A 25,638-nucleotide genomic window follows, 5' to 3' on the forward strand; every position below is an offset into this window, starting at 1 on the left:
TCTCACACAATCCTATTAGGCTTGCTGTAACATGATGATTTGTTGTATTGCTAGAGTCTTGTTTGATGATTAAGAATGCATTTAACTACCTGTTTTTACTAGACAAGAGCATAAATAAAGAAGTTGTTTTTTTATACATGGTGGAAGCTTTATGTAAAGGTCCTTCGATGTAAAAATGTGTGTAAGTGGCTCATATTATTATATGTAACAGTATTACTATATAAACATACTGCCTTTAAAGTCATAAAAAGTGTTGTACCTATAAAAATGCAACCATGTTGAAAGACCTTTATTTTGCTCAGAAATACAAACCACAGTTCATGCAGCTCATGGTTTCTGAAATTTTTAATCATCATGAATAGTTTCTGTGACAGGTAGTTTTCTTCATAGTTCAGAGAAAGTTCAGATGCCTGACATTTTATGAAAGTCCAGCTTTTTCCCTTTCTGCCCACCAAATTAGTCTTTTCAGAAGTCTTGCCGGATGTTTTCTTTGTTTGCCTCTCCATGTTGTTGCTTAATTTGATAGATTTCATTTTCTAGTTGCACAATAGTCCGTTCAATTTCATAATTCTTACTGACCAGGGATACCCAACTTAAAAAGGAGAAAGGGAGGAAAAAAAGGAAAAATCACTCAATGTAAAATCTCTCTAGGAAAATTCCTACAGTTTTTTTTTTTTTTTTAATTTGAAAGGCAGAAAAAGAGCTAGAGAGAGAGAGAGAAGGACAGATACATGTAGAGCTACCGTCCACTGGTTTTTTTTTTCCCAAATAAGAAGTTGGGAACTCAATCCAGGCCTGCCAGTGGGTGACAGGAACTGAGTCCTCACTGTTGCTCCCAAGGCTCTGCCTTTACAGGAAGCTGGGGTCAGGAGCCAAAGCCGTGTCTTGAACTGACACCCCGATACAGCACAGCACTGAAAATCTCGCTTTAAATGTATATCGGAGGGCTGGCTATGTGGTATGGTACAGTAAGTGACTGCTTTCCATATCAGCATCCTGCATCAGAGCACAGGTTTGAGCCGTGGCTGCTTTGCTTCTAATCCAGCTTTCAACTAATGCACCTAAGAAAGCAGCAGCAGGTGGCCAAAGTGTCTGGGTCCCTGCCACCCACGTGGGAGATCCGGATAGAGTTCCGTGTTCCTGGCTTCAGCTTGGCCCAGCCGTAGCTATTGTAGCCATCTGGGGAATGAACCAGCAGATTTATTTGAAAACCAGAACAGAGTGGGGCAAAGGAGGTATCTTCTATCTGCTGGTTCACTGCTTAAATAACCACAACAGCCAGGGATGGGTCAGCTTGAAGTCACGAGCCAGGAGCTGCATCCAAGTCTCTGATGTGGACGTGAGAGTTCAGCACTTGGGCCATCTTTCACCACATATCAGGAAACATTAGCAGAGAGCCAAACTGGAATGGAGCAACCAGGACTCAAACTGGTGACCATAGGGATGCTGGTGTTGCACATGGCAGCTCTGTCACAGTGCCAGCCCCATTCATAAAATAAATAATTTTTAAAATGTATGTACAGTTTCACTCAGGGCCACACTTACAACATTCCACTTTTAAAAACTGAGGCACAATCATGGGAAAGTATATTTATTTATTTGAAAGGATTCACTCCCAAACTGTCACCACAGCCAGGTCTGGGCCAGGAGGCAGGAGCTCCATCCTGGTCTCCACATGGATGGCAGGGGCTCGTCTTCCTCTGCTTTCCCAGGTGCATCAGCAGGAAGCTGGATGGAAAGCAGAGCAGCCAGGACTTGAAGGGGCACTCCAACATGGGATGTTGGTGTCACAAATGGCAGGTTAACTTGCTGCACCACAATGATGGCCCCTGTATTACTTCTTACAACTACGTGTGAAATCTACAATGATCTCAAAACAAAATGTTTAATTTAAAAAAAGGGATAAATCAGAAGCAGAATTAGTAAGAAGAGACTGGAGGAAGAGATAAAGACAATAAGAAAAAACAAGTCAAAGGAATAGTTTGAAAACCAGAGAATATTCTTGAACTGATAAGACCAATCTAATACTGAGAAGTCTCCCCTTTCCATCCAGTAAGTCTTTAGGGGAATGAAAAGCAATACACACAAGTTTCTCCAATAGTCTCATGGCATGGTTATGTGGGCGTGAAGTGAGGAACAAGGAGATAAAAGGAAGAAGGGCAGGGAAATAATAAAACAGAAAAATGACAAAAATTCATGATTATGTTTTAAGGTCTTTACAAATGCAAAAACAAATGGGGAAAAAAACTAAGGCACAGAATTTCCCTTCCCGTAAAATTTTAAACATAAATATTTTTCTTCTTCAAAGGAAAATGTAGATAGAATTCTATTCTAACTCCTGGGCCCAAAGCATGGTGCTCTGAGACCAGGACCTCCCAGCGATTCAGTTCTGGTAGCTCTCAGTGCTCTCTGAGCTCGCCTCTCGGGAGGAGAGAGAGAAGACAGGACTCAGGAAAACAGTGCATTTCTCACATCCATGCCCTCTCACTGGACGCAAATAACAGAATCTTCATCTTAGAATGGGCTAATCTACAAGACGATGGAATGACTTACTTGGACTCCATTTCTCTTAATTTGGATCCAGCTGTGAGTTGCATGTTCTTTCGCTGCCAGTTTAAATCCTGAATGTGTTTCCTGCAAAAAAATTATATATGCAACAAAACTACATTCTAACCAAAGACTAAGGTCTACAGGAAAAATTACAGTATAAGAGAATATTTTTAGTCTTGAGAACATATGTTACAAATGTCAGTCACAAATACCAGTTTTCAACCACAAATTTCATAAAACACACAAAAAATACACATAAGCTAGTACATACAAAATGAAAACCAGAAGCTCCCTCTCCTGAGTAAATGCTGTTGCATTTTCAGTGAGCACTATGGTGTAAAAATGGCTCCACTGGGCTCGGCGGCATGGCCTAGTGGCTAAGGTCCTTGCCTTGAATGCGCCGGGATCCCATATGGGCGCCCCCGGAAGCTCCACTTCCTCTCTATCTCTCCTCCTCTCTGTATATCTGACTTTGTAATAAAAATAAAATAAAATACAATAAAAAAAGATCTTTCTCTCGGTCTCTCTGTAAATCTGCCTTTCCAATAAAAATAAATTAACCTTTAAGAAAAAAAAAATGGCCCCACTGCGAGGTACTAAGAGGGTGGGAACTTAACCCAACCGTGTTTATAGCTGCGGACTTCGGGAGGTGATTGGGACTCCAGGTGTCAGGGGAGAGCCCCACAACGAACACTGGTGGCTTTCCGGAGACTGGAATACACGCCCAGGCATCGCCTCTCACAATGCGATTCTCTGAACCACCTGTCACCTCTGCTAGCAACAAGGCCAAAACCAGATACAGTCCCTTGGCCTTGGACATCTACAGCTGTGAAGCCAAAATCCATTTCTTTTCTTTGAACCTGATCCAGTCCGGTGCTGTAAACAGAAAATGGACTAAGAGGGTGAGCAGCTGCCCTCCTCTTTCCTGAATGCTCTTCACATTAATATAAGCCAGGATATGCATGTGTCTCAGCAACTTTTTCCACCTCCATCTTCTATGTCTCAGACCTTCAAGCTGGTAGAGATGGTCTTAGACCTGAAGCCCAATTCTCCTCTGCTCATTCACACAGGGCAAACTCAGCACAAGATGCTGCAGGGACCAACTATTTACCTTCAAGGGACTAGAGTCTCATGACTTTCTTTTCATTAAGGGTTCACCTAAACTTAAACAATATGGAAACCAACCTACCTTAACTTCTGAAGCTCTTTCTGTGCATGTTCAATCATATGAACTAGATTTCTAAAGAAAGAAAAGGAAAATCAATCTAAGGTACATTAACACCTTATAATACCACTAGAAAGTAAACTACTGAGGCTGGCACTGTGGGTTAACCTGAGCCACTGACATCCCCAGAGTGCAGTGCCAGTGCCAGCTGCTCCAGTTCTGCTCCAGCTCCTGGCTAATCTGCCTGGAATGCAGCAGGTTACCCGAGGGCCTGGGTCCCTGTCATCCATGTGGGAGACCTGCATGGAGTTTCTGGCCCCTGGCTTTAGCCTGCTCCAGCCCAGCCACCAGTCATTTGGGAGTAAGCAAAAGGATGCAAGAACCCCGTTTCAATCCCTCTAGCTCTTTCAAATAAAAGCTATCTTAAAAAAAAAAAGGTACCCTATATAGTTCGCAGAAAGTCAAGCTTTTCTACTAAAAATGTTCAGCATTAATTAGCTAATTTAATTTCCACAGAAATTCTTTGAGTTAGGTATGATTTATTATAAAAATTTTACACATGATACAGGTTAAAAGAGATTTCATAATGTGATTAAAGTAACACAGGTGTTACAGTTGGATTGTTTCAGGTGTTTCACACTCTTGTGCCTACCTGTTTATTGATGCCAAGTTATTATATCATTTCTTAAACTCACCATTTATATCTAATGAGTATTTATATTTTTATATTTCCTTCTTTCTTTCCAACTTTCATTTGAAAGGTAGAGCTGAAGAGACACAGAGAGTGATCTACCATCCACTGATTCATTCCCCAAATGACTGCACAACAGCCAGGTCTGGGCCAAGCTGAAGCCAGGAGACCCAGCCTGCTCTTCCACATGGGTGGCAGGAGCCCTAGGACTTGGGCCATCTTTCACTGCTTTCCCAGGCACATTAGCAGAATGTTGGGATAGGAAGCAGAGTGGCTGGGACTAGAATTGGCATTCTAGTTTGACATGCTAGCATTCCAAGTGGCAGCTTAATCTGATGCAGCCCAACACCAGCCTTGGACCCTCATCATAATATCCCTACTTGGAGCTGCTATAGCTTACTGACCACAGAACACAAAGGAGCTCTGGCCCCTATATTGCCAAAAATAGGTCTACTGTGTTACTTCTTCTCAAGTAAATAAAGCTTCTTTAGGACAAAGCAGTCACATTTCCCCACTTGGTGGAATACATGCAGCTTTCCGATTACCTGTATCTTGAAGCTCTTCATCACCCTGATCTCCTTCCTAACCTTTTAATGTACTTGTATTCACAAAGGAAGCCGAGTTGTTTGTAACTTAGCTTCTCAACCTGTAGATTTGGTCCACTGCATTGTTAGTCAGGTATTTTCATATCGGAATTTTGTTTTCTTGAATATAAAGAAAATAACAAGAGCGAGTGGATTTTAGGAAGCTTCTGTGTGTATTAGAGGCTAATTCAGTGTCCAGAAGGCCTTTGCAGACCAGAGTCCATGAGCAGTGACAATGCACTGCACTATTATCTCTGTTCAAGACTACATTCTACCAAATGCCGATTTGTAAATCAGACCTCACATTTCATTTTCTTATCTATTACCACACAATAAACATGTTAGGCCTATGTGTCACCTTAGTACTCATACATGATCCAAGTTAAAGTCTAGTTATTTTATTTTTATACTACTTACCTTCCTACTTGCTGTCCCTTTTTAAATAACACTAAAGCTTTGGCTCTGATGGGTTTTTTAATAAAAGGGGGCAGATGTTTGGCACAGTGGTAAACACCCTCTTGGAACAACTAGATCCTGTGAGAGTGTGTCTGGGTTTGAATCCTGGCTTCTCATAAATGCCTACTGTAGGAGGCAGCAGGTGATGGCTCAACCACTTGGGTCCCAGCCATCCACGTGGGAGACCTGGACTGGGTTCCTGGCTTGGGGCTTCAGCCTCGCCCAGCACCAGATGTTGTGGCCATTTGGAGAATTAACTTAACAGATGGGAGCTCCCCCAGGAAAAATGCAAAAAAAAGCAAGCAAGGTTCTCACTCATTATACACTTTCCAGGCATTACATCCATGCTGTGACATTAGTTCCAGATTCTCAATCCGAACTGCCTGGTGCTCTAACTGGGCCATAGAATTGTTTACACAGTCTTGCCACGCAGTAATGTCATTTTTCTGACCCGAGGATGGGGCTGGAAGCTCATATCTGAAATTAAATAACACAGTAACACAAAGGCGCAAACCCTACCAAGCCTTTATCCCTCCTCCCAACAAATGTGCCACAGGTGTAGGCGCACTATGAAAACTCTAAGAGGCTGAAGTTAACATACAAACCTGATAGTAAGAATCCAATTTACCTTAACAAACAAGCAACTTATAACAAAAAGCTGTTTTACTTCATTGCAGGCTAGTTAGATAAGCTAAAAATATTCATAAAAAGAGTTGTTATATTAGCTATTGGGCTTTATTACTAAAGAATACTTAATAATATTAAGATATCACCAACATATTAGGAAGGGAAAAAGTAGAATATAAAAAACTTTGCTACTGTTTCTGTAAAACACCTATGCCTCCAACTACAGGAAAAAATGAAAAAATGACTAGAATAATTCTTTGTATGCAGACCCTTCTCCAGTCTCTCCAAACCACCCAGTCCCGCACACGGCCGGCACACGGCCGGCAAATGCTCTTCACCACAGTGACAATGGATTATTACAAACAAACCTTTCATTTCCATTTCAAAACTTACCGTTTCATACTGAGCAGTTCAATGGGTTGTCGAGCAGCCAGCCTTTCGAATTCATTTCTCATTATGTCAGTCTAATGTAGAAATCAGAGAAGAGGTTTCAAGATCCTACTGACAAACTGAGTGACCATCAAATAGTGGAATGAAGGCCATTCTGTGTTTCTACTTTATACTGCCTACTACAATGGATCATCTTCCTCCCCTCAATTCTCTCAGGTAACCATTCTTGGGTCAGAAAGACATATATAACAAAGCCCCCACAGCAAAGGAGTCCTCCTAACTCAGTGGTTCTCAACCCAACTAGCACCCCATAAGCAGCTGGGAGTTTTGAAAGTGACAGTAACGCAAACCAACGTTTTCTGCGCTCCTCCCACTGAACTGGCTGGAGGCAGAGACCAGACATAAGAATAAGACAAGTCAGACAGACACAGATTTCTCACCTACTGGTTCACTGCCTGTAACAGCTAGGTCAGGCTGAAATTGGGGTGATATGGCCATCACCTACTGTCTCTCAGGAAGTTCAAGTCATGAGAAGAGCTAGGACTGAAAGGAGGCACTCTGATTACAGACCACATGTCTACCCCCAGGAATCTTGTTTTTTAAAAGATTTATTTATTTCAAAGGCACAGTTACAGAAAGGGAAAAACTGAGAAAGGGAGGAAGATGAAGAAATAGAGAGGAAGGGAGGGAGGGAGGAAAGAAAAAGACAGATTTTCTATCCATTGGTTCACTCCTCAGATGGTCACAAAAGCCATGGCTGGGCCAGGCTGAAGCCAGGAGGCTGAAATTCCACCTCGGTCTCCACAAGGATTAAGAGCCCCATCACTGAGGCCATTTTCTGCCGCTTTCTCAGGTGTATAAGCAGGGAGCTGCAATGGAAGTGAAGTCTCAAATTGGTGCCCATTTGGGACGCCGATGCCACTTAACTCACTATGCCACAACACCAACTCACCCTAATATTTTTTAATCCATCAGCTGATGTCAAGTGAAGCAAATGTTGAGAACCATGGATCTCAGCATTGACAATGGGGAGAAAGAGAACTCAGACAGAAAAGAATTTAATTTAGGGGTAGGAGCCTAAACCTAAACTTTCTTTTTGGTCCTGGCTGCTATTTTCATACTTAGTTCATTTCAAGTAGTGGAGGGGAGGGGGAGAAAGGAACTGCTAATACACCCTGAGGCCCAACACTGGTCAAATAGCCTACCTAATTCTAATTTTTCTTTTCCTTTCTTCCTTTCTCTTCCCTCACTCCCTCCCTCCTTTATTTATTTATTTATTTACTTACTTATTTATTTATATTTATGTGATTTACAGAGAAAAGGAAACAGAGGAAGATCTTCCACCCGCTGCTTCACTCCCGCAGTGGCCACAATAGCCGGACCTGAGCTGATCCAAAGCCAGGATCCAGGAGCTTCTTCTGGATCTCCCACGTGGGTGCAGGGTCCCAAGGCTTTGGGCCATCCTTGACTGCTTTCCCAGACCACAAGCAGGGAGCCGGATGGGAAGTGGAGCCGTAAGGATATGAACTGGCACCCATATAGGACGCCAGCATACGCAAAGTGAGGATTCAGCCAATTGAGTCCTGTACCTATTGTATGCTCTGCACATTTCCTGTCTAGAAGACAAAACTGTTTATGTAAAATATTAACCACAGTATTTTGGTTATCTCAAGTAATTCCAGTTTTGTGAGGGCTTAAAGCATTAAACCCTTACAATAAAGGGTAAGGAAAAAAAAGCCTTCCAGAACCTCATTAAACTGTTTTAAAAGCTTTACATGAAACATTTTCTGCTGGAAAAGTATGTTTCTTTGTGGGGAAGGAATTACTGTAAGATTACACACAACTCATATGGGCACTGATTTCAGTCCCAGCTGCTCCACTTTCAATCCAGCTCCCTGCTCAAGGTCTCAAAAAACCAGTGGAAGTGTTTAAGCCCCTGCCACCCACAAGGAAGACCCACATGAACTGCTGGCTATGTGGCCATGCAGGGTTTAAACTGACGCCTTTCCCTCTACTAAACAGGTGGATGAAAGATGTCTTTCCCTCGAACTCTCCTTTGGTGGGAGGCAACTACAAAAACACTTTATAAGCGACCTTGAGCCAGGTAGCATAGAAACCCTTGCCTAACTCACACGGCAGGTGAGCAGAAGATCTAGAATCATTCAACAACCAGAGGCCTACTGGCTATACAATCAGCACTCATTAAGCACAGCTGCTCTGGAAGCTCTTCATAATTCAGTGATTCACATCTGAGTAGTAAGCACTGTCACAGGCAATGAGGAAGGCAGTGAGTCCCCAATTTTATGATTATCAACAATTGGCAATTTTCTGAATCATTTATTGCTGGAGTATAGAATGTAAGCTCCATGACAGTACTGGCCTTGCACATGATGCTTGGCACAGAACAGGTCTCCATAAACAGTTGTGAAGTTAATTAATGGAAGAGTAATCTCAAAGACTGAAGAACGGACAAGGTCTTGGTCCACTAGCTAGTTTCTCTTAACTGCATTTTTCCGATCTACGGAGATAACACACATACAGTCACACACAGAGGATATTTTGTGGACTAAGTGAGAAGCTGAAACCAGTACACGCACTGTTAGCAGCTGTTAATAAGAAATAAACGGGGTAGACATTGTGGCACAGCAAATTAATCCACCAGTCGTGATGCCAGTATTCAATGTAAGTGTCAGTTGGAATACCAGCGTCTCCACTTCCAATCTAGCTTCTGGCTAACAGGCCTGGAAAAGCAGCAGAACATATCCCAAGTTCCTGGATCTCTGTATGCACGCGGGAGGCTTGGATGGAGTTCCAGGCTCCTGGTTTCAGCCTGGCCCAGTCTGAGCTGTTGCACCCATTTGGGGAATGAACCAGTAGATGGAAGAACAATCTCTCTGTTTTCAATTTTCCCCTCTCTGCAACTCTGCCTTTCAAATAAATAAATGAAATTTTATCAAAAATAATAATCTGTGTCCTAATTATAAAGGCTAGATGCATGAAATTTTTTAAAATCTGTGATTGAAGGCCATCATGATACCTTCAGAAAACAGTTCAACAAGAAGGCATTATCATACTTCATTCTTAATGGAGCCAGCTGAGTAGCAACATTTAGAACAAGCGTGGGAAAACAGCATTTCACAAGGACATCTCTCCCTTTCTTAAAATATAACCGTCCATCTTGATGGCAATGTTGTGGTGAGGCAGATTAAACCAGGTCAGCACCCCCAAGCACCACCTGGGAGTCCTGGCTGCTCAGCTTCTTCTGTCCAGCTCCCAGCTAATATGCCCAGAAACGAGAGGAGGATGACCCAACTGCTTGGGTTCCTGCACCCAGGTGAAAGGTGCAGAAGCAGCCCATGGCTCCTGGTTTCCACTTGGCCCGGCTCCATGCTATTGTGACCATCTAGAGAGTGAACCAGCAGATGGAAGACTTCTCTAACTGCCTTACTAAAAAAAAAAAAAAAAAAAAAAAAGCTGCCACAAACAAATCTACTGCGCTGACAGCTACATAAAAGGACACATGTGGGGACCCAGCACGGTGGCCTAGAGGCTAAATTCCTCGCCCTGCACACGCCAGGATCCCATCTGGGCACCAGTTCTAATCCCAGCGGCCCTGCTTCCCATACAGCTCCCTGCTTGTGGCCTGGGAAAGCAGTCAAGGATGGCCCAATACCTTGGGACCCTGTATCCAGGTGGGAGACCCAGAAGAAGCTCTGTGCTCCTGGCTTTGGATTGGCACAGCTCTGGCCATTGTGGCCACTGGGGGAGTAAAGCAGCAGGTGGAAGATCTTCCTCTCTGTCTCTTCTTACTCCTCTGTATATCTGACTTTCCAATAAAAAATAAATCTTTAAAATAAAAAAGGGACATGTGGCAAATACAACTATTTCCAATGCACAGTATCAGATAAACAATGGAGTTGCTGACTCATGTATTTAATATACTGCACTTATTACTGTTGTACACTCTCACTTACAAGGGGAAAAAATTCCTTTAAAGCAGCCTGTTGTTAAGCCTGCTGCAGCCCCATCTCATTCGCTCATTTACTGTGTCTTGATTACCTCAAATGGCCAATTAAGTCTGAGTACACTCCAATGTTGAGAAATGCTAAAAATGACCACAGATGCATTTTTAAGAATATGTCCCACCTCTTAACACAGGAATTTATTGCCTTCAATAACATGATCCTCCAAACTAAGCAGTTGTGCATAATGCTAAAACCAACCAAACAAATACATGTATATACTGAAATGCTTGACAAAATCCAACAAGATGGGAACCTTAGTGGGCAGTGGCCTAGTGGCTAAAACACAGCTTGGGATGCCGGCACACCCTGTTATCGAGAGTGCCTGGTCTGGAGCCTGGGCTCCATTCCAGCTCCATCTGCCTACTGACAGGAGCTCAGGACACCTCTAGGCTAAACACAAAGGCTACAGGGACTTAATGGTCAGCACCTGGCCTAGCGTGAAGGCACTGCATCCTTATCACAGAACCTGGTTTGGGTTTCTAGGGGGGCCTGCGTCCAGCTAGTGCAGACCTCTGGAAGCACGGGTTCCTGCCACCTGGTGGGACAGCCTTGCTGAGCTCCTGCGGGCACCCGGGGAAAGAACCAGCGGTTAGCACCTCTCCTTCTATATCTCAGATATTTATTTATATTTATATAAATATTTGTAAATCTATATATATTTATATTCTATATCTCAAATATTTAATTTAAAGAGGCATAAGGAATAAGGAAGCCAAACGCTATATATTTAGAGCTTGTCCATTCCGTCATTCACATATTGTCTAAAAGCTACATTTTCATAAAAAGGCCGCCCTCCAGTGGTCCTAAAGAGCATACATTTCATATAGACATTAAAAAACACCAGATCGCGCTTACGGTAAGAGAGGAAAACGTTCGAGAATTTACGCACGGGCACTATCTTTCAAAAAAAAAAAAAAGGTACTAATTTCTACATAAAGTAAGAGCTCGAGAAACGCCAGAAAGTCGTTCTATGGATACCAAAAGGGCCCGGGAGAAGGCTGTTTGGAGGAGACGGATACGCAACAGTCAACGCTAGAACTGCAGATTTCACATTTACGTAGCTAACGTATCCAACTCGAGGCTGGCACGCGGGTTCGAGGCACCACACTTACTTCAAAGGCAGAATAGTCCGGCGCCGAGAGGTAGCTCAGGTAGTTTTTGGTGGGTCGGTATCTGCGGGTTTCCTCCTCCACCAGGGCTGCAGCCTAGCAGGGAGAACAGGGACGCTGATGGGAACGTGCGCCTGCCGACCCCGGCCAGCGAGCGCGCTCGGCCACACGGCCACCCGCCACTTACCGCTTCCCGCACACCGGGCGCCTCATAGCCTTGGTCAAAATAGGGCAGCGCGTCCACCACCACCTCCCCGGCCACCAGACCGGTACCCGCCATGCCGGGGCGCTCAACTTGGCCTACGCTTTCGGTCTACGCAGGTTCCAATGACGTCTGCGCGCACTGCAGACGTCACACACGTTTACTTTAGCAAATTCCGGCGCATGCTCAGTTGCTAGTCCTGAAGGTTCGCTCGCCCGGCCGCTAACTACGGCTATGCTTTTGTGGGCGGAAGTGGTGTCAAGTCCCGCCTTCTCAGTCAGCAGACGAGCCTAACTTCCTGTCATCGGTTTTCAGCCTGCGAAGTCGTCGTAAGTGGGGGAGGGAGTTGGGAATTTTTCGTTTCCTCTAGGATACTGCTAGCTGGGGAAGCCGACTCGTTGAAAACGTTTGGTGGGGACTAGCTTCAGATTTGGCGCATTCCCACCTCGACTTACTGCTCTTGCACCTTCTTCCTTTAAACGTCTTTGTGCCAGGCCCCACTTCCTGCCTACACACCTCCTAGTCTCAGTTCTCAGCACCCTGACAATCTTTGCTTTGGGTAAGGACCGTTCATTCACTAACTAGAAGTGTCATCAGGCCCCGACTAAAACTGCCAAGTTTTAGGTCTGTGAGCCTAACACTGCCCCAGAATGGGAGTTAATAGTATACCACGCCCAACTTTTTTTTGTAAGATTTGTTTTTATTACAAAGTCAGATATACAGAGAGGAGGAGAGACAGAGAGGAAGATCTTCCGTCCGATGATTCACTCCCCAAGTGAGCCGCAACGGCCGGTGCTGCGCCGATCCGAAGCCGGGAACCAGGAACCTCTTCCGGGTCTCCCACTCGGGTGCAGGGTCCCAAAGCTTTGGGCCGTCCTCGACTGCTTTCCCAGGCCACAAGCAGGGAGCTGGATGGGAAGTGGAGCTGCTGGCGCGTTCAAGGCGAGGACTTTAGGCATTAGGCCACGCCGCCGGGCCCCACGCCCAACGTTTAAACCCTTTGATTTTGCTGTTAGGGTGTATGCAAAACCCACAAAGCTTTTTTCCGCCTTTAGGCCTTAGACCGGTTTTCCTCACGGCCACTCTGGCTGCTTCAGGTGCAACTTCTCCGCTGGATGCCAGGCCAAGCCGGCCACGCCGAACGCAGTTGTCCGGCTAGGACTGCATACTCCGCCTGCGTGCAGTCTAGCCTCGGGCCTTGTCTGCCCACAGCCACTTCAAATACCGTTTGCGATGAAGTGGGTGCATAACACCAATTCAGATTATCTTTCTAACTTCCTGTTAGGCAGATGTGCTAGCCATAGATTGAGGTAAAAGACCTTTACTTTTTAAGCAATTTTATTTAAAATTCATCAAGAAATCTGAGATTTTTATGTGTTTATTCATTAAAAGATCTGTAAACATTTTATACAAATCTTAAGCAATGTGTTTTTAACAAACATGTTCAGAATTCACAACATTTTACAAAAATACAGTTCAACACAGTAAGGACAGAAAGCAACCTTAGATTGCAAGGATATCCCATTCTTGAAATAAGGGCCACTTCACAGAGGGATAAACAGCTTCCACCACAGTAAACCCCTCCGAAGTCCATTGCAAAGAGACTCATTTATTTGAGAGGGAGCGTGGGAGGGAAGGAGGAAGGGGGTTGAATCTTCTGTTCACTGGTTCATGCCTCAGATGGCTCCAACAGCCAGGTCTGGGCCAGGCTGAAGTAAGACTGCTCTCCTGCCCGTCCGACTTGTAGGGGCATGGACTTAGTTCCTCTATTGCCTCCCCATGCGCATTAACAGGAGGCCAGATCAGAAATGGAACAGCAGAGACTCCAACCAGCACACCCACATGGAATGCCAGCTTTCTTAACTTGCTGTGCCACAAGGACAGCCCCAGAAAGCCGTTCTTATAAACAACCAGCCACTAATTGTTCCCTCATGGTTGGTATATAAAGAAAAGAGCAACCGGTGAGATTTCTAGCTGCCCCATTGGGGTAAGCTCTTAACACAGGCTCAGTGCTATGCCCAGGATCCACATCTACAGGAAGCATATCATACAGCACTGACGTTAAATGTGTGATTCACTTATGCACACATGAATGGGCTGTAATGACTACACCGTACAAGTCAATATTTTGTGTCACAATTCAACTTTCAAGTTTTGAAAATCTGAATATTTTCTATGCCAGTTATAATCATCGGCAGGAGTTGAAGAAAAAAAGCTAATGCTTGCTGTAATTTGCCAGTGAAAACTGCACCATCACTGACAATCCTGTTTTCCAGTCCCTACCACTACTTTAGATGGTAGGACCTCATGAAGTGGGATATGCTCAAGAGATGATCATATTCTAAGTCCAGTTTAATTAAAAGCAAACTTCTCAACAATTCCAGGGGAATCAAAAAACTCTCATCTAGGCACCAATAATTTAAATAAAATCCCTTATCCTCAGAGCTGACAGGTTGCTCCAATATATTTAATAGAAAACTTGTTAAATAACTGTAGTCCCCCAGAGTTCAAATTTGCACCTAGTCAACTTTATCTGTATAAAATTAAATTCCTGGCTTCAGTTCTGCATTTGTTGTATAACTTTGGAAAAGTTATTCAACCTATTTGAATTCCAGTTTCTTTATTAGCTAAACAGATGCAATGATCTTTCTTATAAAGTTGATTCAAGGCTTGAATAAGATGACATATGTACATTTGCCACAATGCAAGGTAGATGGTACACACACACACACACACACACACACACACACACCAAAATAGTTAACAATGTCTCATGAGAGAACATTTGCCTATTATCTACAGTTCCACAAAATTCAGTGTTGACACATGAAGGATAATCTACTCCTGTGCCACCTACCGTGGAGGAGCTACAAAATATGGATTTTTATAAGTTAACAACAGCAATGCTAACAGGGAGGGCTGCAAATGAGTGAGCTTCCCCTTACCAGAAATTAGATTTTTTTAAAAATGGAGTTATATGATGAATACATTTCCTAATGCAGCCCAAACATGTCCTGGGCTAAAAGCTGCCATGACATTACAGTGGTGAAAATTATGTGTAGTTAAGTGTTCTCCACTTCTCTCATGTTTCTGAAGGACTCAGAACTCAGTGTTTCTTCATTTTACTCATCTGCAGCTATTTTGTAAATGCAACACCAAGAAATTGTTCTCCTTCACAAACTAAACACAAAATACAGAGCATGAACCCAATAAAACACAAACTACCTAACCCTGGTTCCAGACTATTCCCCACAATTCCAGAGCATTGGTTCCAGACAATTCCCAATTCCAGTGATGACGACAGCAGCATCAGGACAGTCCTCCAAGAGCGTCTTGCTCTTTAGACTTTTAAAGGTCAACGATTTTGTAGAATACTTCAAAGGATCCTGACCCTTGGGAAAATATTTTCTTTGGCACTTGCTGTTCTATTTAGGATGGAGATAGTCAACCAAAATTTCATTTCTTCTGCAGAAATTTCATTTTACTTCCTAAAGAGAGAAAAAAGTGATGTGAACTCAATCCATTTTTATTTATTGTACTTTATTTTGATTCACCACTTCCCACCCAGACTCCAAAATGCCTATGTGAGCCAGGGTTGGGCCGGGTTGGAGCTGGGAACTCAATGGGAACTTCCAAGTGGGTGGCAGGAACCCAATTACTTGAGCCACCACCTGTTGCCTCTCAGGCACATCTGCAGGAAGCTGGACTTGGGAGTGGAGTTGAGACTAAAATCCAGGAACCCTGACAGGGATGTGAGCCTCACATGCACTGTCTCAACTGATGTGCTACATCAATTGTGCACCTGCCAAGACATTTTTATTCTAGAATCTATGGATAGGCTCCAGGGGGAAATCTGAGTGCCCTAAAGTTAAATGCAAAGTTTATGTGTATGGCATAAATAGATTTTTCTGGGGGAAGGGATCATGGTTTTTATGACTGCTCAAGAAACATGATCTAGAAAAGATGAACAATCAGGATTTGCAAACTGTGTCACAAAGGCACCATTTCTGGAGCTTCACTAAAGGAGAACAGCTCCATAGACCACTCGGTTAGGGAACCCCAAACTCTTTCTTAGAGATTTATTTCCTTTCTCCCAGACACATAGGCACTTGGGTCATGGTTTCCGATCGGCCTAGCCAAGGTTACCCTGGTGATCTACTTATAAAGTCTGTGTCATGAACCATAGTTACTGCAAAGCCTTCTCAGCCACACTTCTCCAACAGGAAAACACAGCAACTCACCGAGACTTCGCAAAATTCTGTTCATTCCACTGGGCTCGGACTCAGGAATTGTTTCCAAATACTGATGGGCCCGAACTTCAAACAAACCTGTGAGAAAAACTTTTTTTGGTAAAATTATCCAAAACTTAAGACTGGAAATCAATTAAAGTGTTCTTATTAGCAATGTGTTATTTCTATGACTAAACATTATTATAAAATAAACACTTTACATAAGAACCAATTCAAAGTTCAAGCACTCATTAACTAGGGAGGGAGAACTGTACAACAGACCTTTAACCCCACTTTTCCGCAGCTCTCGGTCCTGGATGAATCCTGCAAACATCTGAGTCTCCATGAAGAGATCCAGGAAGTGGCGTACACTTCGGGAGGTGTGGGACTTCCGGAATGGCTCCCTTTGGAATACACGTTCCCCGTGCTCGGTGACAGTCATGTTCAAAGAGTAATGTCCCACTAGCTCCACAAAAAATCGAACAAATGCTTCAGATACCAGAGAGTCAAGTGTCACATCTGCTGTAAAAATAAAAGAAAAATTCTTCTAAGGTTTGTGTATCTCTGAACACTGGCTCTGGTGATAGAAGTTACAGGCCTTTAAAGACTGAGAAAGGGCCCAGCACAGTGGCTTAGTGGCTAAAGTCCTCGCCTTGAATACGCCAGGATCCCATATGGGCGCTGGTTCTAATCCCGGCAGCTCTACTTCCCATCCAGCTTCCTGCTTGTGGCCTGGGAAAGCAATCGAGGACGGCCCAAAGCCTTGGGACCCTACACCTGCGTGGGAGACCCAGAAGAGCTCCTGGCTCCTGGCTTCGGATTGGCTCAGTTCCAGCTGTTGCAGCCACTTGGGGAGTGAATCATCGGACAGCTCTTCCTTTTTCTCCTCTCTGTATATCTGACTTTGTAATAAAAATAAATACATCTTTAAAAACATGAAGACTGAGAAAAAGGGCTGGCACAGTGGCTCAGTGGGCTAACCTCCCCTGTAGTGATGGCATCCCATATGGTATGGGTTTGAGTCCTAGCTGTTCCATTTCCCATCCAGCTCCCTACTAATGGCTTGGGGAAGCAGCAGGGGCCTCTGTACCCAGGTGGGAGACCTGAAAGCAGCTCCTGGCTGATGGTTTTGGATCAGCTCATATCCAGTCCTGAGGCCATTTGCAGAGTAAACCAGTAGATGGAAGACCTTTCTTTCTCTCCTAAAATCTGCCTTTCACTTAAAAAGAAATAATAAGGGAGATTTATTTATTTTTTTAGGACTGAGAAAAAAATCCAGTGATGCTTCTTCTAGGCTTTTGTGTACTATCAAAAATCTGCATAAAGCAAATGCTTATCTCCTTATCTTCATTGTTTCCTCCACCAGTATCTTGTGCCCTGCCTGGGCCACACGTCTGTGACTTCACTGGAACTGCCTTTTCAAAGGCTACCAGGGAGAACCATCCCAATTGCTTCTGCTTTTCCCTTTTCCTCCTCCTTCAGCTTCCAGGCTGCATTTGTGCTGACCATCTCCTCGGTCTCTCCCACAAGTCAGTGGGCTCCTCCTTACTGAGCTCTTTCCTCAGCTTGATATAGAAATAAAAAGCCAGGAATCAATTACAGACAGAGGAGTTTTATTTGCAAAATGACCAGGTGGAAGTGGAAAGAAGAAGGGAGGGGAAAGCACCTCCTGACAGAGAGCTGGGAGTGGGGTGCCTATCCAAAGGAGAGAGGGAGAGACACCAAAGGTTTGAGGAAAGGCCTTGGGATTTTATGCATCCCCTGACCCCTCCTTGTTGGGCGGGAACCTACAGGCAAAAGCTTCCTCACCGGTGGTCTCTCAACCAATTAGGAAATGGCTGGGCAATGCTTGTGCTGCCCACTTGAAGGTGTGGCCAAGGCTTCAGGAGGCCTGAGCGTTTGTGCTCCTGCCCTATTCCTCCTCAGCACCACCCTCAAGACGACTTCTGTGCAAGTTGCCTGCCTTAAAGAGCTCACTGGCATCAGAATGGAGCTGGTTACAGCAGTCATTTCCAGCCTCCGATCTGTGGCCCTGCTCCTTCCCCTTCTATACTTTCTGATTACCTACGAATGATTGTGATTTGGTTGTCTCATTAGCACCTAAAACCCATTCGTCTACAATTCACCATATCAAACTCCAGCTGGAAGTTCAGAAACTGTAAATAGAAAGAAAAATTTCTAAAACCTAATTAGTTATATTCCCCCACCAAATCTGATTCCCTGTAACTTTTCCCATTTCATGTCACACATGATTTTTCCACATGAATAACAAATGATTGAGTGCTTAGAGATTAGAGACGTAGCAGGCACCGTATTAGGTACTTGTACAAACATAAAAATAATTGTGAGGTAGGTATTATTATCTTATTTTATAGCTGAGGAAACTGAGGCTCCCAAAGACCAAAGGGATTCCTTGGGATGATGGCATCTCATGAATGCAAATGTAGGACCCATGCCACGTGGCTGCAAACCACTATAACAGCCTAATTTACTGCCTTTCAGGTACTAGACTCAATCCTCACATCAGTTAAGCTTCTTCCTTTTTGTTCCATATGCATATGGTTATCCACTGCTATTCCTTCACAATACCTCTTTTCCACAGGCTCCACCCGGATCAGGAATGAGGGACGTGACCTATCTATCATACATCAGCTGAACAGTCAGTGGCTCACTTTGCCTCTTTGGGCCTGTCAACATCTGTGCAGTGAAAGCAGCTGAGAAGACAACGTCTAAGGTCTCTTCCTGTGCCTGTGGTGGGTTCTGACGTAAATCTAGGTTTGTTGTATTCTGTCCAACAGACTGCCTTCACATCCCTTTTCTCCTGCAGTGCCAACAGACGGCCCCTCCCTGCATCCATCATCAACACTTCCGCCCCACTCTCCCATCCCACCCAGTCACTGCCCATTTTCCTCCCCAGCAAAATATCTTGGAAGACTTCACTAAATCCCTTGTATTTACTTTGTTACAGCTCTTTTTTCCCCCCTAAGAATTATTTTTTTTATTGAAAAGTCAGATTTACAGAGTGAAGGAGAGGCACAGAGAAAGACCTTCCAACTGCTGGTTCACTCCCCAAGTAGCCACAATGGCCACAGATGACCCAATCTGAGGCCAGGAGCCAGAGGTTTCTTCCAGGTCTCCCACACGGGTGCAGGATCCCAAGGCTTTGGTCCATGCTCAACTGCTTTCCCAGGCCACAAACAGAAAGATGCAAGGGAAGTAGAGCAGCCGGGATACAAACTGGTGTCCATATGGCATCCTGGGCATGCAAGGTGAGGACTTTAGCCACTAGGCTACCACACCAGGCCCCGTTACATCTTTATCTTTTTAAAAGTTTTAGAACTGAATTCTGGAAATTCCACTCTTTTTTTCCATCATATATTCTTTTACATGTAAGAAGATGTCACAAGGTTAACCATGAAATAAACATCTAATCACTCGCCACAAGTATCTCTGAATTCCCAAGTGATTCCCTTTCAATAGCATTCTTATTTTACTCTCCAATAGAGAATTTGAAATTTTGTCTATCATTTCATTGCTTTCCACTATACTTCAACTACATTCATATGCAAGCCCAACAACACATTGTTAGGATTTGTATGCCATTGAACATTATATGAAAAATGATCTGGGATGTACCATTGTGACAGTGAGTTACAACGTGCAACGCCAATATCCTACATGGGTGCTAGCTTGCATCTTGGCTGCTTCACTTCCAAATCAGTGGAACACGGCCCAACCCTGAACCCACATGGGAGACCCAGAAGAAATTCCTGGCTCCTTGCTTTGGCCTGGCTCAGCCCTGGCTGTTGTGGGCATTTGGGGAGTGAACCAGTGGATGGAAGCCTGCGCTCTCTCGCCTTCCCTCTCTCCCTCTTATAATTTTTGCTTTCAAATTAACATCGAACATTTTTTTTAAAAAAAGATTATTTTCTTTGGTAACTTTTATTTGAGAGGCAAGAAGAGCGATAGAGACAGAGAATGAGCATCCTCTACCTACTGGTTCACTCCTCAAATGCCTGAAAATCACTGGGGATGCTAGGCCAAAGCTATGAGCTGTGAATTCAATCCAGGCCTCCTGTGGGAGTGGCAGGAATCCAATTACTTCAGCCATCGTCATGGCCTCTCAGGGTCAGCCTCAGCAGAATGCTCAAGTCCAGAGCCGGAGCCAAGGCCTGAACTCTAGCAATACAGTGGGCCATCTTTTGCTGCTTTCCCAGGACCATTAGCAGGGACATGGACTAGAAGTAAAGAAGCCAGGACTTGAGCTGGCGCCCATGTAGCATGCCGGCACAGCCAGCAGTGGCCTAAACTAGCTGTGCCACAACACCGGCCTCTGTTTTCATCTTTTTCATGGTATCCTTTTATGAAAAGGAATTTTAAAAAGATTTAACATAAGCAAACTTTCCTTTATGTCTGGACTACTTTTGAAATATTCTTCACCAGTACTATTAGGATATAAAAATATTTGCTTCTGGGGCCAGAGTTATGGGTCAGCACGTTAAGCCAACACTTGTGATGCCACCATCCCTTATCGGATTACCAGTCTGAGTCCTGTTAAACTTAATGCAGCTCTGTTTTTCTCTCCCACGCCACCTTTCAAATAAATAAATCACTTAAATTTTTGATTTTTAAAGAAATGGCAAAAAAAAAATGCAAGGTGAGATCTGAATCCCCCTCACAGAGTGTGAATCATGAAGCTCCTGAATGCAGACTTTGGCGTGGACAAGTACGATCTTGGAGGGCTCACACGAAGGTGGGGGTCCTTCCATTAGTATCACAAAACAATGGCAGTACACTTCCTCCATGATCCCAAAGCATCCTCTGCCGTTATTTCAGGCCCTGGCCTTGCCCTGAGAAGACCGCAGCTTAAACTGGACCTGAATTTCACATTGTGATCTCTCACCACGATATCTTGTGCTTCTAAGAGAACCTCCTTAATTATCTGTGGCCCCTTTTTTGGTCTCTTAATGGCACCTGAGCCAAAGCCTTGTCAATGGACATTCTTCTTAGCAATTCTGTCAGATCCCACATCTTATCTTTGCTGTCTTCTAACCTGGCTTTGACAGTGGTAGATTCCCCCCAAAGCCAGCTTCTCCTGGTCCTCAGGTTCTGCATCCATTAGGCATCCAGCTGTTCCAGAACAGCAGCTGCCATCTTTCCCACATCCTACACAAATAAATAAATCTTCAAAAAAATGTCCTTCTGGGCTGGGCACAATGGTTCAATTGCTTAACCCACCCTCTACAAGTGCAGGATCTCATATGGGTGCTGGTTCCTGTTCCAGCTGCTCCACTTCTCTTCCAGCTCTCTGCATGTAGCCTGGTAAAGCAGCAGAGGATGGCCCAAAGCTGTGGGACCCTGTACCCACGTGTGAGATGCAGAAGAAGCTCCTGACTTCAGATCAACTCAGCCTTAACCATAACAGCCATTTGGGGAGTGAATTAGTGGACAGAAGATCTTTCTCTGTTTTTCCTTCTCTATATCAATGTGACTTTCCAATAAAAATAAATCTTTGAAAAAACTTCTTTCTTCCTTTCAAAAAATAACCTTTGAAAAACATCCTTTTGTTGTTTATAAAACATTTTTAAAAAATTTATTTAAGCATTTAAATCCAGTGTAACTAGGTCCAGTGCTGTGACTCAGCACATTAAGTGGCTGCCTGCTGTGCCAGCATCCAAACAGGTGATGGTTTGAGTCCCAGCCACTTCACTTCCTATCCAGCTTCCTGCTAACGTGCCTAGGAAAACAGCAGGAGGTGGTCCATATGCTTGGGCCACTGTATTCATGTGCGAGACCTAGATAAAGCTTCTGGCTTCTGGCTTCAGCCAGGCCCTGCCCTGGCTGTTTTGGTCATTTGGAGAGTGAATCAGCACTAGACAATCTCTCCTGGAGACAGAACTGACCTGCCAACTGCAACCACCAGTGTGTGTGCAGGCTGATATGGGTGACAGACTGAGCCGAACTCCACGCTGGCTGGCACACACAGCAGTCAGGTCTGGGGTCACCTCAGATGAGGTTTCTCTGGGGACCTCCCTCCAAATTGAACTGCTGGACTCAGAACTCCAACTACAGGGAGAACTGCAGGATCTGTAGTCTGAACATGGAGTGCATATGTCAGAGTTGGTCCTCCTCAGTTGCTGAGGACAGTACAGTAGACAGCATGTCCCAACGTGTATGGAGGATATGACAACACATTGGGGCCTGCAGAGGATATCTAGTACCACAGCAGAGGATGGAGGGCAGAACAAATTGGACAAATCTCCCAGCCAAGCACTGATAGCAAGTATCTGGGCAAATGGAGACTCTAAGATAGACTATATCAGCCAATGGATCTTGGAAGGATTTTCTCATCTTTGGAGCAACAAAATCAACACTTCAAAACTATTGAAACCACTTGAGCAGTACTCTGAGAGTATGCTCTATTTACATCAGGGACCCTGGGATAACATCGAATGGCTGTTCCCCATCCCCAGTGGTACTGATGTGGTTAGGATGCTGGGTGTGGCTTCTCCCCATCTCTCCCCCCTTCGGATTCAGGAAGAAGATAAAGAATTGTAAAGAATGGTCCCATCCACTTTCCCCTATACCTCAACCCTTCCCACCCTAATCAGAGGTCTACATGGGCATTCATTCTTCTGAACTATGTAAATATCATTAAAAATAAAGTAAAAAGATCTCTCTCTTTGTGCCTCTCCCTTTCTTTGTCTTTAAAAATAAATAAATATTTTAAAAATAAATCCAGTAGAATTTCATATAAACTGCGAGGTATAGATACATTTTCAACTCTGTTCTATAGAATTATCCCAATATTACTTATTGAATGCTTCATGTTTTTTCCATGACATGCAATGCTGATACTGACACAAATTAAATTTTCCTTTGTATGTGAACTCTATTCTTTCCACTGCTCTCTTTCTGCACAAAAAAGAAATCATAGTGACTGCAATCTTGATGTCTAGTATGGCAACCCCTTGAATTTTTTTTTTCCTCTTAAAGTTTTACTTACATTTTTTGAAGGGAAAATGACAGAGGGAAGCATAGAGACCTGACAAAGGAGACCTGGATCAGAGGCAGAGATGAAATTTGATCAGTCACTCAGATAAATGGGATGTGGATATTCCACACAGCAGGCTAACCCACTGCACCACAAGGCCTGTCCCCCAGTTTTGGTTTTTTCAAGAGTGTGTTGGTTATTCCTGGCCACTTTAAACTTCAAAATAAGTTCAAAGGCATTCCAATTCTCTCTTGAACTCTCTCCAATCTCTTTCATCCCACCATTACACTCAATCTGCTATGATAAGGGTGTCAAAAGTCCTAGTCATTGTGAAACCCACTGGTCAATTCTCAGTCCTCATCTTACGTAATCAACCTCTTTGCAACTTTTGGCCTAATTCTTCACTCTTCATGAAGTCCTTTCTTCACTCAGCTTCTAGAATGTCACACTCCTGGCTTTTCTCGTTTTCACTAGCTGCCATTTCCAAGTGTAGAAAACCTAATCATACTACCCCCAACCAAAAGAGGGCTTAGTCCTGTAATGTCTGTCTTGCTCTCTCTCTTTTAAGATTTATTTATTTATTTACTTGAAGAGCTACATCAGAAGGGAACACAGCTGGAGACACATCTTTCAGCCACTGGTTCACTCTCCCAATGAGTGAAACAGCCAGAACTGGGCAAGTCTGAAGGCAGGAGCCAGGAGCTTCTTCCAGGTCTTCCATGTGGGTGAAAAGGCCCAAGAATCTGGCCATCCTCCACTGCTTTCCCAGGCTACAAGCAGGGAGCTGGACCACAAATGGAGCAGCCAGGACACAAACCAGAGCCTGTATGGGATGCTGGAGCCTGCAGATAGAGAACTAGCCTCATACACCACTGAGCTGGCTTCTCTGTCCCCCCTCCCACTTTTTTTTCCCCTTAGGCGTATTTATTGGAAATGTAGAGTTTGAGAGAGTCTTCCATCCATGGGTTCCTTCCCCCAAATGGCTGCAATGGCTGGGGCTGGGTTAGGCCAAAGCAGGAGCCAAGGATTTCATTCAGACCACCCATGTGGGTGCAGGGATCCGAGTAGTTAGATTATCACCCACTGTTTTCCCAGATGCATTCACAGGGATCTGGATGAGAAGTAGACCAGCTGGATTTGAGCTGATGCCTGTATGGAATATTAGTGTCCTGAGATATTGCTCAGATTGCTGCTCCCTGGATGAAGAAATCTTTCTGAGGCCAATTGGCTGTCATAGTCCACCTCTGAGTCTCCTTTGGCCCAGAAATTTGCTGTGAAGTTTCACTGGGGTAGTTGGTCAATTTGTTCTGCCCTCCATCTTTAGCAAACCAATGGGTGCTGTGGCCCAGCCCAGCCCTTCACAACGTATGCTTGGCCCTCACGTACCACAGGTGAGCTGCAGCCCAGTTAGAGTGACCCCCAATAACTCCCACTGGACTAGCCGCCCCACCCCCCCAGTTCTGGTTCCTGTGCCTGCCAATACATGCAGCGGACTGATCCAATCTGCCTCACATCCCATTTGGATCTCGTATACAACACTGGGCACTGAAACCTAACTCAACCCAACCTACTCCACTCTCCAGCACACACTCATGCCAGGGGGTGCTACCGCCTGTCCAGCCAGGCACACCCCCAGTCTGGTTCTCATGCTCACCAGCAGGAGTTACACCACATCAGAGAGTAGCCCACAACCCCTCTACTGGACCCACTCCCTGCCCTGGATCTCACTCTTCAGGTGTTTTTGTGGTCTAGCTTGACAGGACGTGACCCCAGTGCCAGCACTTTGCCAGCCGATGTTGTGGCAAAACCCAACCTGCCTGCCCTTATTCTGGCTCATGCCTTTATCAGTGGATAAAATCAGCTATCCCAGCCTGGCTGTCCCACTAATCTGGTTAACATTTAGGACAACAGGTGTTGCAGCCCTACCCAGCATGGATTGCCCCTAGTTCCAGCTCTCACGCTCGCCAATATGAGTGGTGGCCCAGCACTGGAGTCCCCATTACTCCCTTACCTGTCTCAACCCCTCGTCCTGGTCTCACATGTGCTGGTGGGTGCTATGGTGCAGTCTGGCATAGCCTGTGTTACCTTGGCATTTGCCAGCGGATGCTGCAGTCTGGCCTGACCCAGTCTACTCCCATTCCAGCTCAGGCTGGTTGGAATTGCTGTTCAACTCAGCACAATCAGCCCCCGGTCCCGGTCCTAACGTGAACTGGCTGGTGATCAGCCAGACCCAGTTCAAACTGCACCCCATCCTGGTTCTCAGATCTGCCAGTGGGTGTTATGAACTGATCCAGCCTGACCCACCCCCATACCTGAGACACACATATGCTGGCAGGTTCTGTAACCTGGTCTCCTCTGGACTGCTCCTTGCTTTGAATCCCTGGGACTGCACCCAGGCAAAGGAGTTTCCTGAGCTCTTCTATTGAGTCACCTTTCAATGGCAGATCTCGTGTGGACCAGTTAGTACGTGGTCCAGGCTGAGTTAGACCACCTCCTGTCCTGACAGGAACAGCAGCCTTGGCCAACTGGCCCATACCCAATCCAGTTCTTACTGTTGGGTGTTATAGCCCAGCCACACCTAGTCAATGCCCTGATGCAGCTCTCATGTGGCCCAAT

The 25,638-nt window shown here is 44.7% G+C and overlaps 2 protein-coding genes and 1 pseudogene across 8 annotated transcripts in view; all 3 read right to left on the reverse strand.

Moving 5' to 3' along the window:
- Nucleotides 1-330: 330 nt before the first annotated feature.
- Nucleotides 331-11,972, reverse strand: BCAS2 (BCAS2 pre-mRNA processing factor). Of its 2 annotated transcripts, none has more exons than XM_004581896.3 (7): nucleotides 11,785-11,963; nucleotides 11,601-11,693; nucleotides 6,467-6,537; nucleotides 5,762-5,923; nucleotides 3,740-3,790; nucleotides 2,554-2,634; nucleotides 331-592 (listed from the first exon to the last, which is right to left on the reverse strand). In XM_004581896.3, exons 1-7 carry the CDS (start codon nucleotides 11,875-11,877, stop codon nucleotides 466-468), a joined length of 678 nt encoding a protein of 225 aa, XP_004581953.1. In that variant the 5' UTR covers nucleotides 11,878-11,963; the 3' UTR covers nucleotides 331-465. The 2 variants fall into 2 exon arrangements, with proteins under 2 accessions (XP_004581953.1, XP_058516064.1); XM_058660081.1 differs by lacking the exon at nucleotides 331-592 and adding an exon at nucleotides 1,576-1,728 and having other exon boundaries at nucleotides 11,785-11,972.
- A 3,231-nt stretch (nucleotides 11,973-15,203) lies between these two features.
- Nucleotides 15,204-25,638, reverse strand: part of DENND2C (DENN domain containing 2C) — a 74,402-nt gene continuing 63,967 nt past the window's right edge. For 4 of the 6 annotated variants that reach the window (XM_058660084.1, XM_058660086.1, XM_058660082.1 and 1 more), the window contains 3 exons: nucleotides 16,311-16,550; nucleotides 16,041-16,127; nucleotides 15,204-15,287 (listed from right to left, as the gene is read on the reverse strand). In XM_058660084.1, the coding sequence (XP_058516067.1) occupies nucleotides 15,256-15,287; nucleotides 16,041-16,127; nucleotides 16,311-16,550 (359 nt within the window). In that variant the 3' untranslated portion in view covers nucleotides 15,204-15,255. The remainder of the gene's footprint in view (nucleotides 15,288-16,040; nucleotides 16,128-16,310; nucleotides 16,551-25,638) is intronic. The other 2 variants (XM_058660088.1, XM_058660085.1) reach the window with 1 other exon arrangement.
- On the reverse strand, nucleotides 18,122-21,182 carry LOC105941628 (large ribosomal subunit protein uL22m-like; annotated as a pseudogene).

Source organism: Ochotona princeps, chromosome 2 (assembly GCF_030435755.1).
Source record: "Ochotona princeps isolate mOchPri1 chromosome 2, mOchPri1.hap1, whole genome shotgun sequence".
Taxonomy (NCBI): domain Eukaryota; kingdom Metazoa; phylum Chordata; class Mammalia; order Lagomorpha; family Ochotonidae; genus Ochotona; species Ochotona princeps.

Coding starts and splice junctions, on each gene's coding strand:
- BCAS2 (XM_058660081.1), bottom strand. CDS start 11,877: ATGGCGGGTACCGGTCTGGTGGCCGGGGAGGTGGTGGTGGACGCGCTG. Junction 3,791..5,761: donor GCCTGGAAAGTGTATAATGA/GTGAGAACCTTG, acceptor TTCTTTCTTTAG/AAATCTAGTTCATATGATTG. Junction 2,635..3,739: donor AAAGAGCTTCAGAAGTTAAG/GTAGGTTGGTTT, acceptor ATTTTTTTGCAG/GAAACACATTCAGGATTTAA.